The following is a 15,289-nucleotide window of genomic DNA, read 5'->3' as shown; positions in this document are numbered from 1 at the left end:
ATATCGCCCAATTAATGTTTTAAACCAGTTAAATTTGCATATATGAATTAATATCATAAGAGTAATTAAACAAACAGAAATGAATGATATATAGAATGGGAAAGTTAAATAAAATTTTTCTGTATGAAGAATTCTTAGAATACGTCAATTTTCTATGGAATAAGCATGTTTATCATTTTTTTATCGCAAATCAAGGGGGACTTGTTTTCTTCAAATATGCAATCTGCCGGAAAAATGAAAAAATGAAATATTTACTGAAACTAATATCATACAATACAGAAGAAACACATATAGAAAGTACTTCCCACATTTTTGTATTGACAATAAGATGGAATCAAATTTCTTGGGGGAATCAGTTCATCGAAAAGCATAGTTATACATTGATCTAGTCACATCGGAAAAAAATTCCGATCCGACACATGCGTATTTTTATAAAATGTTGGGTAAAGAATTCACGCAATCATTGAAGATTTTTGTTTGCGCGATGTGACAGTTTTACCGGTTGCGGTGCTATTATGATATGAACGTATTTTTATCAGTCACAGCACTAATTCTACAACAATTTATTCACCACCGATATTAGTAACAATTTGTTTGGAATTCTTCGTCAAGCTCGTAGAGATTTTGTGTTTTATACTTTGGACCAACTTTTTTGAGTTTTTGTAACTGACTCCGGAGTGTGATCTTTGCCTAGGAATATGCTGTTGAGAAAAAAAATAAAAACTCAATTTTAGTCATTAACTTTTGAGAGTGATATCTCGGAAAGGAGTGGGCTGAGGAAATTTTGTTATAGGAAAGACCAATCTCAATTTCATACGAGCACTCACCTCCTGAATTTTGCCGCACGAATTGAGAAGCACCTTGTATATCTCTAAGTACTTATATGACATATGGCAGAGTAGATCTTTCAAAACTTTAACTCAACCGCGCTACAATTGTTATCTGATAATATATTACAATTACTACAAAAATATAAATTTTCCTAACAAAATTGATTGATGACCAGGTAAATACATCGAATATCTAAGCCTCGTTAAAAGATTTTATCCTATAGGATGCTGTTATAGTTTTGGTTGCAACCATATGGTATGTCTGATTTTATCTCTTCGGTTGAGAAGTCCCGTTAAGATTATTGTAACATATACTACCTCTTAGAACAGCCCCAAAGAGACAGAAGTGTTGGATTCGTATAATGCAGCAGATATAATCGTACCATTCTCCATGATTATTGGCGTGTTGCTTATAGAATTATGAAAATTATTTACATTATTTTTAAATATTTATACCAAATGAGAACGAACATAAAAAAATTTGATAATTTGTTAGATATCTGTTAGTATGTAATTATTGTGGACATTGACGATGTTCTAGAAATCCTTAAAAAATAATACAATCTGAAAAATGGTATAATATCCTCGTTATACACATATAATGATTTATTTTTTTGCAACTCGTTCAAATGAATTTTTTTTTCGAAAATTTTGTTATGTATGACCTCTCAAAAAATGTCAGATGAAAAATATTGTGGACATATTTTAGAATTGTTCAAACTACAGCTTCGTTCCACTTTTAGAGAAATATAATCCTGTAAACTGTTGATAAAATTCAGCTTTACTACACACATGACCCTATGTATGTTTTATATTTGTTGAACATTCGTATTAATAATAGCCATAATATCCATAAATATTTAATCGTGAGGTGATATTAAATAAGAGTCCATTTATAACGACCAAAATAAGATTAAAGAAGTTCTAAGAATTAAGAAACTGAAGACGATTTAATTAGTATATAGTGTGTTCATAAATCCACAATAGCTAATGTGTGAATTGGTTGACAAAGAAAAAATGAACGAAAGTTTTTTCAAATCATTAAGATCATCCGTATAATTCCATTTCAAGTACACCGGTACTCCAAAATAACTTAATAGTTCGATTTTCCAAAAAGTATATATTCTCAGTATTTTCTGATAATCTATAAAATTACAAAAATACAACCATCAAGTTCCATAATTCAACATTTAATATTTCGAAAGTTGCAGTCGTTTATAATTAAAATGATGAAAAAATTATTTTTGTTTTTTATCAATTATGTTCGAAAGTCATGAACTATTTCTTAGAGTAAATAGGGATGTTACAGAGATCGTGAAAGAACTTATGATCAGATGAGTTAGCTCACTTATGTAATGCATGGAGGAAAAAGGACGATCGCTATAGGGTTTTCGACAGTTAATATAGTAATACATGAGTTTTAAAATTTATAAAATAATTGAATGTTGAGACGATTATTGAAAAATGGTAAATTGTTGCGTTTTTAATGGCTGCACAAGTGGCAGTGCAAGTGATACAAGATGTACATCATTATTCACTGTGCCAAAGGTAACCTAAATTTTTTCATTCTTATTAAACGATTAATTAAAATTTTTCAATTGAGTGCGATTATGATAAATATAAATAGGTAATTACATTTTTTATTAATTAGGTTAACAAAAATACTTGCCTTGTATTTTTTTATATTTATTCAAATTATCACAGACTGAGCAAGTGGAATTCTATGTTCACCTACAAGTTAAGTGTTATTTCAAAATAAAAAATTAAGTGGTTTTTGCCTAATCTAATCTTTAAATCATACATAAGATTAAAATAAATTACAATGCTCAAGTTTATTTGGATTGTTGGAATTGTGAAAGTCTGAACTTAATCAAAAACTAATTACAAACAAAAATTGTTTCTGATCTGCTCTTCAATGAATATGTATCATTAAAAGTCCTAACCAATAGGACTGAAGAAGTGATGACAAAAAGATAGGCACTGAAACACGTTGCCATTCCAACTTTAAATGTTTTTTAGTTGATTTAAATATTTTCTTTTTCTTGAATTATACTAAAAACAACGATAGTCTTTATTATTCAGAAAATAGATTTGAAAATTTTCCATTATTCTTTCAATTAATATATACATACAAACAAGGCATTCCTCGGTACAAATGTAAAAAATCAAGCATTTGCAACACTGATGCACTCTAGTGAGAGAGTTCGGAAAATGATGTATCCTTAAATTCTCGGACGCTTGTAATATGGACCAATCGAAAGCGTGAACTTAAACGAGTTGGGTCCTCTACTGGAAAAATGTAAGAAATACAGAGATTCATAAAACAGCAAGTTAGACGATGTTCGGAGTGCATATTCAAGAAAAATTTATTTTATTATTGTGTGCTTGTTCATAGTAATGTACATTTCACAGTTTAGAATAAAGTCGTTAGTGTTATAGAATTGACGGTACTTTATTAGTAAATGGTAAACCCTTAGATTTTTTATCCCATCTCACCGCATGAGCTTGTTACCAGGCGAAAGTGCGTGAAACTTCGTAACTGTATAGTATACATCGAAGTAGAGTAGTGTCACCAGTTAATTAAATTTGAAAGCATTGGGATTAATCCGAAACTATCTCATGGAACTGTTTCAAGAGTTGGAAGAATTCGCTTCCTGGTATGATGCAATTTCGAAAAATTGGTTCATATTAAATTCCTGATTTATCCCTGGTTTAATGCTATATTCATTTGATTTTATCGGCACTTGAGGCGTTCCCGGCTTTTCTCAGAGCTAAAATAATGGCTAAAATAATAAAAACTCTTTTCGTAAAAATAAGGCTTTGTGAAGATTAAATTTAAAAAATTTTGAAATATACTTGAATTCAGTTCAAAGTGAGGTTATGGCAGGTACACAATTATCACAAGCTGTTATTATGCAGCTAGAAGATTGTATTAACAGGTGTGAAACTTTATTAGATCAGGAATATGAATTTCTTCCGAATAAAATACAGGAAATTGTGGAAAAGCAGTAAGAACTTGACGGTGAGATTTCAGATCGCGAATATTTCGACGGTGTTCTTTATGACTGTATGGCTTCAGGTAAAATTCTACTTAATAAAGTTAGTCCCAAAACCTATCGAATTCTAAAAAAAGAAGTTCGAATACTTCTTTTCAAATTTTATTATAGATTTGGAGTTAGTTGCCTACTTTCAACAGTACTCACGAATTTTGGTTAGAGTTTTATGTTTCTTTGATTTCATAATCATATTCATCCAAATTTAGTTACAAGATATTCAAAAATTTTATTATTTATTGGTTGCTTTGGAGGGTTCTCCGTAACAGGTATTAAAATCGCAAGACTTTGTCACAATTATAAAATTGCTTGGGAATTAGTGAAAAAAGCGTTTTGAAAATACAAAAAAAAAATTTATTCATAATCGTTTGGAAGGTTTTAGTCTAGGAAAGTTAGATAGAAATAGCGCTACAACTGCAAAAATGTGTTTCACGTTTTGGAATATCTTGGCTATTTTTATATAGGTGAAATGTTTAGATGACGGTTTGGTAGGAAAATTGGAAGAGTTGAGATACAGTGGAGATTTACTGACTATGGACGGTATGCACGCTTTTAGGGCGGATTTTCTTAAACGCTAAGGACATAATAAAACTGAAAAGAGTCATTTTAATAATAAAAAAATTAAGGACAAAACTTGGTTCTCCTTAGCGATTCAAATGAGTGCGTATGTAAAAAGTTTCAATCTTTGTCAGTTCTTGAGCGTAAACAGGTCAAACACTTGATGGTCCAAGGATTTTTGAATCTTTATAACCGAATATATGTTTTTTTTATATTTCATGGTTCGTTAATAGTCTTATTTTTTTTGTGTATTATGAACTTTTAATCTATTTTCTAAATACTGAGATGTGTGTCCTGTGTAGACAACATCACAATCATTACAAGGTACTCGATATATAATTTTACTTATGTTTATGGATATTTTGGATTTTAGTTTAGTGAAATATTTGGATAACGTATTATGTCATTTATGACTTATACTAATATCATATTTATTGAAATAATTCGATAGTTGTTGTTCTCTGTATATATGGTAGGGAAAAATGTTTATGTTTTGATGTTTATATTCTGTTTTGTTTCTTAATTGATATTATATTCATCCTTATCTTGAATATGTTATTAAAATATATGTAATACTCTTAAATGGACAGTTGGTATGGGAAAAACGTTCCTACGCTACGGTGTCGACAATATTCATTTTCTCTCTCGTTAGAGACACTTTATCTATACTGCGCATGTTTGAGAATGCGCAGAATTGAGCTAGAGCCTCGGAAGATAGAAAAATCGTTGCCATTCTGCCTTCCTTAGTTGGAACAGCTTCAACTTATAGAATTGTCCGAATAGAAATATTACATATATGGTTATTTATCATTTTTTACGGATACGTATATCTTCCAATGTAGTTTTTGCGTTTTGATTGACTAATTATATAAATTCAGGATTTGATAGTTGGATAGGTCTATCAGCCAAACTTATAACCACTGATCTTTTGTGTGGCATACGATTATATGAATTGAGGTTCAAATATCTTGAACACCAAGTTGGCTTCATAATCCATTCTGTTCTTATGTTATTGATAATTTTTTATATTGTGACATCAAAAAAATTAATTTTATCATTTTGTTCCATTTCGATTGAGAATTGGAGTTTTTTATGATAAGAATTGAAACTTTTTATGTTTTTATTTTGATTCCTTGGAAAAGCAGTAATGTAATCTACATAATGGAAGATGAATGGGATATTTTTAATGAGTTTGCAAATTAATTTGTTCATGTGTCTCATTCTCAAATCTGAAGTATGTTCTATAGCTTTGATACATTCGTTTTGAGGCATAACTGCGTATTTTTCAATTATATCCCATGTTTTTATTAATGTATCTTCCACAATAATTATTGTAAAAGGAATGTTTGTATATAAAGAATCTGACGGAATAAACACATATTCGTCAGAAATTTTGATATTTTCAATTTTTTCTTTGATATAGTATTTGTATTGGTATAAATTTTTTTTCGAAATATTTTTCAAATAATTAGATAATAATGTTAAATGAAGTTAAAACATTTGATCGAAGGGCAATATAGGGCAGATATCTTAGTATATAGAAAATAGATTAAAAGTTCCTTAATACGATAATAAAAAAGAGAACTGCATTATCGAACCACAAAATATCAGAAAATCATAAAGATTAAAAATAATAAAATAATAATAAAAACTAATTTTTCTTCTTAAAAGAGGTTTCTATTTTACTTTTATTTTTATTTTGGTATTCAGGATGTAAGTGATCTATTGATTAATATAATTACGAAAATTGTCAAGTCATATTTTGATAAAGTTCGAAGTAGGTCGGAACGTCAATTTTTACACGTTATTTAAACTGATTTTCATTGAAAAGAGACCTAAAATCAAGACAAACTATTACCAAAATATAAGGTCTTTCTAATGACTTCGATAACATAATTTTCAAGTCATTACTTGTTTATTGTTTGGGGAAAAAAGTAAACATACACTACTTCATACTTTTTTTCCAAATAAATTACGTGTAGCACAATTAAATATTTATATTATAATAAAATTAGTTTATATTATGGATTTTCTAAGAAAAGTGTTTTTCATTTTTTTTATTGCATGTATTAGTTGTACAGAGTGAGTATATTATGATAAAACTATTTCAAATCTTAAATTAATAATAGTAAGTAATTGAGTAATCATTAAATACGAATTCTTGAATTCCAGAATTTTATCGACAAGAAATTAGTTAACCTGACGATGAAAAATAAGATTATGTTCTAAAAATTAGTAAAATCTAGTCAGATAATTTGCTACACCTTGTAGAAGAGAATTTTTAATCACCGCTGAACAAAGAATCGTAAAATATGGTTTTTATTAATTAATGCGGATTGTTCTTAAATGGAGGTAAGCGGCTATTGCCAGCTGATGTTCAATGCCTTTATTCTACATATTTAATAGTTGTTTGTGGAAAAATAATTATTTTGTATAGAGAACCAGTAAAAATAATTTTGTATTACACAGAAACTGTATTCGGCAGATCGGAACCTTCTTCAAAGGTAAGTACGAGGCTGTTTGGCGCGAAAAATGAGATATTATCATATTATGAATAGATAGAGACACTATTTTACTAGTAAAACAACTTGTTTAACTTGTTCTAAGTTTTTAAATTATATAGTACGTGTTATATATTCTGCTTCAACGTATTTTAAATAATTATAACACAAGTTTTCTACGTGTTCATAGTATTAATTAGTAACTAACATTGTTTATTGATTTGTATTGTAATTTGTATTTTCACAAATGAAATACATCAACAAAATGTGTTTTTTAACAATCTGTACCTATTTTCAACGAGAACCATAACACGGAATTCAAACGTGTTAGTAAGATGTTACTTACTAATTCGATTTTATCTGAATTTATCATTAAGTTTCAAGATTAGGTCCCTTTCGCATTAATAAACTGACGTCAACAAGAACCTATTTATAGCAACACGTATAATACGTACTTTCATGCGCTAATTTTAGTTTAATACAGAAAAAAAATAGTATTATAAAAATATGCTCATTTATATGATTGAATACCATAATATTGAGGTAAACGTTTTCTTCTTGAAGATGGGAAAGGTGTTGTTTTTGTACTAGCATTATCAAATTGAGATATTTGGTGGAAGTATCAAAACAAATTTATGGATAAATCCCATTCCAATGTGAAATATTATATATTTTGTGCATAACAACTAAGTACCATACATTAACTGATTATTTTTATTAACTGCTGCAAATAAATTGAAACAGAAGTCTTAAAAGTAATATAGAACATATTGATAAATGTATAAATTTCTCACAAATTTGTTATATAGGTTAACTGACTGAATTTTACCATTGCCTACATTAGTAGAGAATATCGTATCGTTAAAGCAATTGTTACTAAAGTTGTGTAACACATTAGTGTTTTTACTTGTAATGTTGACTAAATTCAAATTTATTTTAATTTAATATTTATCGTATCTTACAAAACTACTTAATGTTTCGCAAATTCATTACATACAAACATCTTTTTCCTTTTAATGAATCGGAAATATTGAAAAAAAAGTCTTATAATCAAGAATTTTTAATTGGAGTGTTTGGTATACATCATAGATTAACTATCGAAGAGGATTCATTTTGTAGACTCCTAAATCTGTTTCCTTGATTGTTTTTAATACATTTATGTACACACAATTAGCGCCACAAATACAGAGCTATTTTTTTCTATTAATTACTAGTTCTAAAAAATAATGTAAGAATAAGATATTTGTATTCAAAATACTTGATATTCATACATTCATAATGAATAAATAGTCAATTGTGGCGAACCCAGAATAGCTTCCTGTACTGTGGAAGATATTACCTCATATATTATGCCTTGGTACATCGTAGTAAATGAACGGACCTGTGTAGTAGAAATAGAAATAAAATTGGATAGGATTATATGATTATTGAATATGTTGGCTAAGCTATACAACATAGTCAATATCTTACAACTTGAGTAGGACGCTACCTATTTAGATAAGGAAATTATTATTAATAGTTATTGAAGCCAGGTAAGTAAGTAGAGCGATTGGTAAAAGAAAGTCTATTGAAAATTACTAAATAAAAATTGACAAAAATTATTCTACTTATTTTGGAAAATTAACAACTCAACAATTGAAATTAACAACACAAATAACATTGCTTTAGGTGTGACGCAGTTGACAATTATATCATTCCATTAACGTTCCTAATGTAGCAACCATAAAATCTTTTTTTTTTCTTTTAATTTGACCACTTTATTCTTACGCCATATTGTACCAAGTATGATAATAACATTTTTCCTTTAGAAGAGTCTTTCAGATTTACTTCAATTTCAGCTATTTCAAAAATAAATTTTGTTTTCACTATTGGCTTGTTGGAAATGGCATTGAAAGTTTAAACTTTGGCACCCTCTCTCATACAAATTTCACTAAGATTTTATCGAATATTGTTGATGGTAGTTTTGTACAGAGTCGCTCAGAAAGCGCTTTGAAAACCAGCTTTATATAAATCTCAGATGGATCGAATTTTATTTATTAAAATGCATTCTGTCAAAATGCTACTCACAAAAAACTTTTTATAAAACTCGTTCCAGTTGCTTTGTGGTGATTCAATATCCTGGAGTATAAATCAGTTTAGAATTTTACTTTATTTACTCAAATTTTAATCACATATAATTAATTTTGGTTTATGGTTACTTTTCAGAATTCCAGAAAATTTATACTATTGTGAAAACTAAGTTTAACATACTGTCAGTGAATTTTACAGAAATATTTGAATAAAACATCAATTAGAATAATTCATTTGATTAGGACCACAGCATTTTGATTTATCTTGCTTAAAACATATTATTTAATAGCTTCCATAAAATTCGACATAATAAATTTCACACTTATCACAAACTTGTTCAGCTTGTTCAAATTACTTATATTGATATTTAGCTGAAAATTTATTTTTCGTAGAGCGATTATAATTTAAAGTGAACTTGCTACCGATTCATTCTAATTTTGTGGAATCTCGGAATGTGACATCAAAGTGTATATCACTTGTTGTGTTTTTTGTTTATTATTAATCTTAAAATAAATAATTAAACTGAATTTTTATTAGGTGATACTTTATTTGTGGCGGGATGTGGAAGATTCTTCGAAGGAACTGCAGAACAAATGTATTCGGCATTGATAGAAAAATTGGGAAATCTTCCAGACAATACCAGAGTATTTTGTGGCCATGAATATACCATACAGAATTTAAAATTCGCTAGATTTATAGACAAGCAAAATCCTGAAATATTAAAGAAAATGTCCTGGGCTGACGAACAGAGGAAAAAAGGTTTACCAACAGTAAGGGAAACATACTTTGAATTACTTTTTAACTAACTCACTATTTTATAGTTAACTATTTTGTTTTTTAATCCCCATTATAAATAATACTTTGTAAGCCACTGGTTAAAATACTGTTTTTTGCAAAGCGTCTATGTATTATATACATTTAAAAAAAATTTTTATATAAACTTAAGAAAATTATTAGATCCATGAACAGATTCAAGTTACTTCACTTCATGTATTGAGAAAAAATGAATGGATTTATTCAGTTTTTAATACATTCCTAATATGAATTTTAATTTACCAAGAATTAAATCTGTAATTAAGAGTATATAAGAAGCGGAATTCAAACATTAATTAGTTTTTAGATAGAACCTAATTTCTATTGACATGTTACAGTATTTTCAAAATTTAACAGTTTAACATTCAGCTTCGCGAAAATTTTATTCTCGAAATTTATTACACTTATTTTCTAATAAATTTCAGGAAGTTTATTTCAAAATAGAACATTTTTATGGAAAATATTATTTATATTAACAAAAAAGTTTGGTGAAGGCTTAATAGTTTGTGTAATTAAGCTCAACAATAATTTCAAATCATTGTTTACGTGCTGATTTGCCATGAAATTTTAAAACATTTTGTATTTTGTTAAAAAAATTAAGTCACTTTATTTTTATTGGGAATCGAATAAGTGGTAAGTAGATATATACTTGAAAATTAGTATTGGGTATTGCTACAACTTTGTGAATATGAAGATAATACGAAGAAACGCATTTATTTTTTTAGAGAAAAAATTTTAAAATTTGTTTAATTTTTTGAATATTTCACTGAATCTCCACTCAACCACATTATTAAACATCTTTCACTTTAGCGCATTTGGAATTCGTTCAGTAAATCTAATCTTCCAAAATTGAATACATTACATTACCTTTCATCAATAATCTATGGCCCCTGTTGTATCCGATCTAACCTCGAATTTGATGTCAACCATCTGCGTTTGCATCAATCCAAAAAGCACTAAATTAACTTCAGACTCCACGTAACACCCACACACACATTTACTAAGTATCCAAACTCACAAATCTTTTTAAAACGTACACAAATAACTTAAATATCACAATATTAAAGAGTTAACACATCAATTTCACGATGGATGGTAATATTTCTCTATTCACGGGTGACCTTGAAGTGGTACACACCGGCTATGGTACTATTCAGGTACCGGCACCAACGAGGGTCTGATGATGACTGAAGTGAAGAACCACTACTCTCAAGAAACCTGAAATGCTTCGGTCTGCAGAGCCGAACTCGATCTTGGAAACCGAAACATTTCTTTAGTGTATATTATTGACTGTTCAGATTCTTCGAGAATTTTAAGATATATATAGCAATAGCATCGGCGCTGTGTTTGAAAAGTATTATTGAAACTATTAACAAATAAGTAATAAATAGAATCTAATGCTCTTGATATACAATGAATCATTCTTATCAAAAAGTTTCTGTTAGCTGTAATAAGATTAGAAACAATGCAATGTCTCGAATTGATAAATTACTGAGACGTGTCTATAAAGTGAAAAAGTAAACGAAATAATAATATTTGCTTAGAATTCCATTATACCGCGTCCTAAGTGTTGATCAACTCAATTACACTGGAATATCTTGCATGTCATAAATTTTGGTATTAGGATAGTTTCATATTATCGTTTGTTGCATGGAAAAATTAGGTGGCTATTCAAATAACCATGTCCATACTATTATAAAACTTTTCTTTATATTTGTTACATAGTCATAGAGTTTCAGTTAGGATGTAAATTATTGATTGATCACAATAATCACAAGTTTCTTAATTATTCATGCGTTAATATCACTTAAATCGGTTTTTTCTAATGAAAGATCTCAATTATCATAATGATCAAGCATTTTCAATTATTAATTAATTAATTCACGAAACATTTCCGCCGGTTATATCACAAGGAAAAATTAGCAATATACAAAAGCTGTTTTGCGAGCTTGGTAATGTAAGAAGGATACAAAAAGTAGCTGCCAATACAGTAAGTGATGATATGAAAATTGTTATTATGATGATTCTCAAGAAAACTCACATATTTCTGGTTTGTTCGACGTTAGCCACATATCAATTTTTCGAATATTAAAGGAAAATAAAATGCATCATTATAATATGAAACGTTTTTGTGAACAAAATGATAGCATTGCTGTAGCCCAATTAGAAGATGTTTTGTTTTCTGATAAGAACAAATTTACACTTCACGACCATGTTAATCGTCAAAATTGCTTATAGGTCTAATCAGAATCTTGACTGGATGAGAGAAGAACATACACAATTTCCTGAAAAAGTTAACGTATGGACAGGAATTGTAGGAAATCATATTGTAGGTCTCTTTTTCGTTGATGACAACTTGCATGGAAATACTGCTCCAAAATAATATCATGCTATATTTGACAAACTTATATCCTGATTGATCGACGTCAGCGAATGAAATATGGTTTCAGCACGTGGAGCACCATCCAGTTACCAAATAATATCTGGCAGTACCTGAACCAAATTTTTCAAATCGGTGGATAGGGAGGCACTGATCGATAGAAAGGCCAGTACGATTTCTTGATCTGACGCCATTAGACTTTTTATGGGGATGTGTTCAAAGTATTTTTTACAAAATAAAGCCCCTTAACATAGATGTCTTAAAAAGACGAATCACGCTTGCTAATGGATCAGTGAAGCCTAGGATGTTGAGTAACGTTAAAAGGCATTTCTATACCAGATTAGCGTGTTGCGCCGAGCATTTTTTACTTTAATAAAATATTTTTTTTTCGAAATCAGTAGTAAAGTGATGGGTTGATAGACATCGGCAGTAAAGTTGCTTTTGAGTACCTAGGCACTGAGGTAAAATTGAGCTGTCATTCGCTTCATGTTGGACTGCAGTCGATTACAGATCAGCCAGCTTACAACCTTTTAACAATACGGCTAAACACCTCGGCAACTAATCTCCAGCCTCGTGACAAAAAGTATGACTTTAGTGTCTTTATACATAAATAGCTACTATTTTTAATGTTGATTTTTGTGATAAATCTGAAATTTCCAAAACAGTTGAAGGTATAGAATACTGTTCATGAATTATGTCTAAAATTCTTTAAAGTATCTAAAAATAAATAAATGATGTACAGAGGGCTTCATTTAAAGTAAGAAAGTTTATATTACTACAGTCACATGACAAACCTGTATATATATTTTTAAAAAAATAGGTATTCAAAAATATAAATCGACTTGTCCAAGATTTTTCTGAACTCGCTCTTCTTTATTTTTTAACGAATTATATCCATTTCGCTGTTCCTTGCCAGATAAAAGGACTATAAAAATACATGAATAGGATATTGTACATGAATTATATCTAGAATTCTCTGAAGAATCCAAAAATTAATTATGTACAGGGAGTTGCATTTAAAGTAACGAGGTTGGTATTGCTACAGTCACATGACACCCTGCATATTTTTTTTGAAGAAAATACACATTTAAAAATACAATCCAAGCATTTTTCCAACACGCCATCATTTATTTATTAACGAATTTATTTCATTTGGCCGTACTTTGCCATATAATAGAAATATAAGAAATACTTGAATATATTGATCTAGGGTTGTAAATATTATAAGGTTATATTGAGAAAAAAGGTACCTACATACCGTAAGGACCCTAATATATCAGAGAACAAAATATCTGTATCACCCTATCACCTATTAACTGGAAAACGAGCTGTGTTTTAATATTTTCAGTCTCTGTGGGTGGCAGAAGTCGTAATAATTCTGAAATTATAGGAAGGAAGCTATAACCAACAATCTTCTCTGAAGTAAATTTATAAGTCAGTTCTTCTACATATAACAAGCGGCGTTACCAAAACAATTGTTAATGAACGGTAGTCGAAATATATTTTTATGGGATGTGGGGTAAAGTTGTAATATACTGTTCAAACTCATTTATTGAGTAAAACTAACTACACGTATTAAGCTAATGATTTGATTGGTGAGATAATTGTTCATTTTTTAACTTAATTACAATAAATCTAGGCATAAGAAAACAAGAAATATATTCGATTTAAATCCTTAATACTAGATAAATTTATTGAGTTTGTCCGACTGGTGGTCTTTGAGTTTTGTACTGACTTGGCTATTACACTACAGAATATGCGTTCTTCTTTTTTTTTCACAGCAACACTAGCTCGAAAAGTTTGACTCTCTAGAGTTTTCCCACTATCCCACATTGGTCCAGCAATTGGATATGCTTCAACGTTCTCGTGGTTGTAAAGCTATTCTTCGTGCTTCTTGCAAAGACCTTGCCTTATTATCTACCGTATCCATTCCCTTTTCTTCTTGATGTGTTTTTTCTATCCATACATGGGTATTTAGCGGTATTTACGTATGGAATAATATGATTATAGACATAGTATTTCATTAGCCGTCCAGGAACACAGCTGAAGATATCTTCTTTTCTTCTAGTGCTATAGTAATTCCATGTACTTGAACTAGTGTGGCGTGTTTTACTGTGAAACCAATCTGATTGCAAGGAATTATGTTTTTTTCCAAAAATTATGTCTGAAAAAGTTTTTATGTAGCTGGTAATAGAGATATTGGTCTCTAAGATGAAAGCTCGGTTGCAGTTTTGGGATCATGTTGACCTCTGCTACTTTGCAGTGTCTAGTCACGTGTTTTGGTATATATGTTGTGTTAAATATGTGAAATTGTTCGCTTTTCTTGCTAGATATTTCAGAATCTGCCATGTTATTAGGTCATTAGTAGGTTTTTTTTGAGTTAATATTTGACTTTGACTTTATTTCGTCTGCTAACACTTTTGTTTTTTGGTGGTTACCTCATTTTTTCTCAATTAAACCTAGCTCAAGTTTGCTTTTATTTTTATAAAGGCGTATTTTTTCATAAGTAAGCCTTTGAAGTTAATTTTCGTTATTTCTCTTAACAGATTTTATTGAAATTGTTCAAGCTATTTTTATTTATTGGTGCTGTATTCTGTTGCCATTTTGTTATTTTTTGAGCTCGAAGAATTCTTATTTCAGTTGGCCAGCAATTTTTCTCTTTACCGGTCTCATATTGTTCCAGATAGTCGGTGTGGTTGGTGATCAGTTCTTCTTCTATGGACCTACATATAATTTTGAGAAACTTTTGTAGTTATGTAGAAGTGTGTAGAACAGATCAGTAATTCTATTCATATCTATCCGCCAATATTTAGAATGAGTTTATGGAAACATTTTAATGGACATACGCAAATAAAAAAATTCACACTCGGCTTGAAGGTGTGTACACTCAATCAAACTGACCTTTACCTTGACGTCATATTCAAGAAACCCAAACTAAATCAAGTAAAAGCGAAGTATATACTTTTATTTATCGAGGTCGTGAATATTTGAATATCTTGTATATTTTGAATAACAATGTAATTTCAATTGAATCGTATGATATTATTTTAATGTGAGCAATAAATGATAGTTATAATATTTACT

At 29.3% G+C, this 15,289-nt stretch overlaps 2 protein-coding genes across 3 annotated transcripts in view; one reads left to right on the top strand and one right to left on the bottom strand.

Moving 5' to 3' along the window:
• LOC130446873 (hydroxyacylglutathione hydrolase, mitochondrial-like) overlaps positions 1 to 9,818 on the top strand; it is a 69,307-nt gene extending 59,489 nt beyond the window's left edge. The window contains exon 3 of the mRNA XM_056783380.1: positions 9,550 to 9,818. Coding sequence (XP_056639358.1) covers positions 9,550 to 9,818 — 269 coding nt within the window. The remainder of the gene's footprint in view (positions 1 to 9,549) is intronic.
• The window catches only part of LOC130446600 (protein Shroom-like), a 225,307-nt gene extending 214,293 nt beyond the window's left edge, over positions 1 to 11,014 (bottom strand). The window contains exon 1 of one of the 2 annotated variants that reach the window (XM_056782962.1): positions 10,693 to 11,014. The gene's annotated coding sequence lies outside the window, so the exon portion shown is untranslated. The remainder of the gene's footprint in view (positions 1 to 10,692) is intronic. The other variant, XM_056782963.1, reaches the window with a different exon arrangement.
• Positions 11,015 to 15,289: the final 4,275 nt, after the last annotated feature.

This window comes from Diorhabda sublineata, chromosome 7 (assembly GCF_026230105.1).
Source record: "Diorhabda sublineata isolate icDioSubl1.1 chromosome 7, icDioSubl1.1, whole genome shotgun sequence".
Lineage (NCBI taxonomy): Eukaryota > Metazoa > Arthropoda > Insecta > Coleoptera > Chrysomelidae > Diorhabda > Diorhabda sublineata.
Note: the sequence above shows the minus strand (reverse complement) of the source record. Positions and strands in the feature narration are given on the sequence as shown.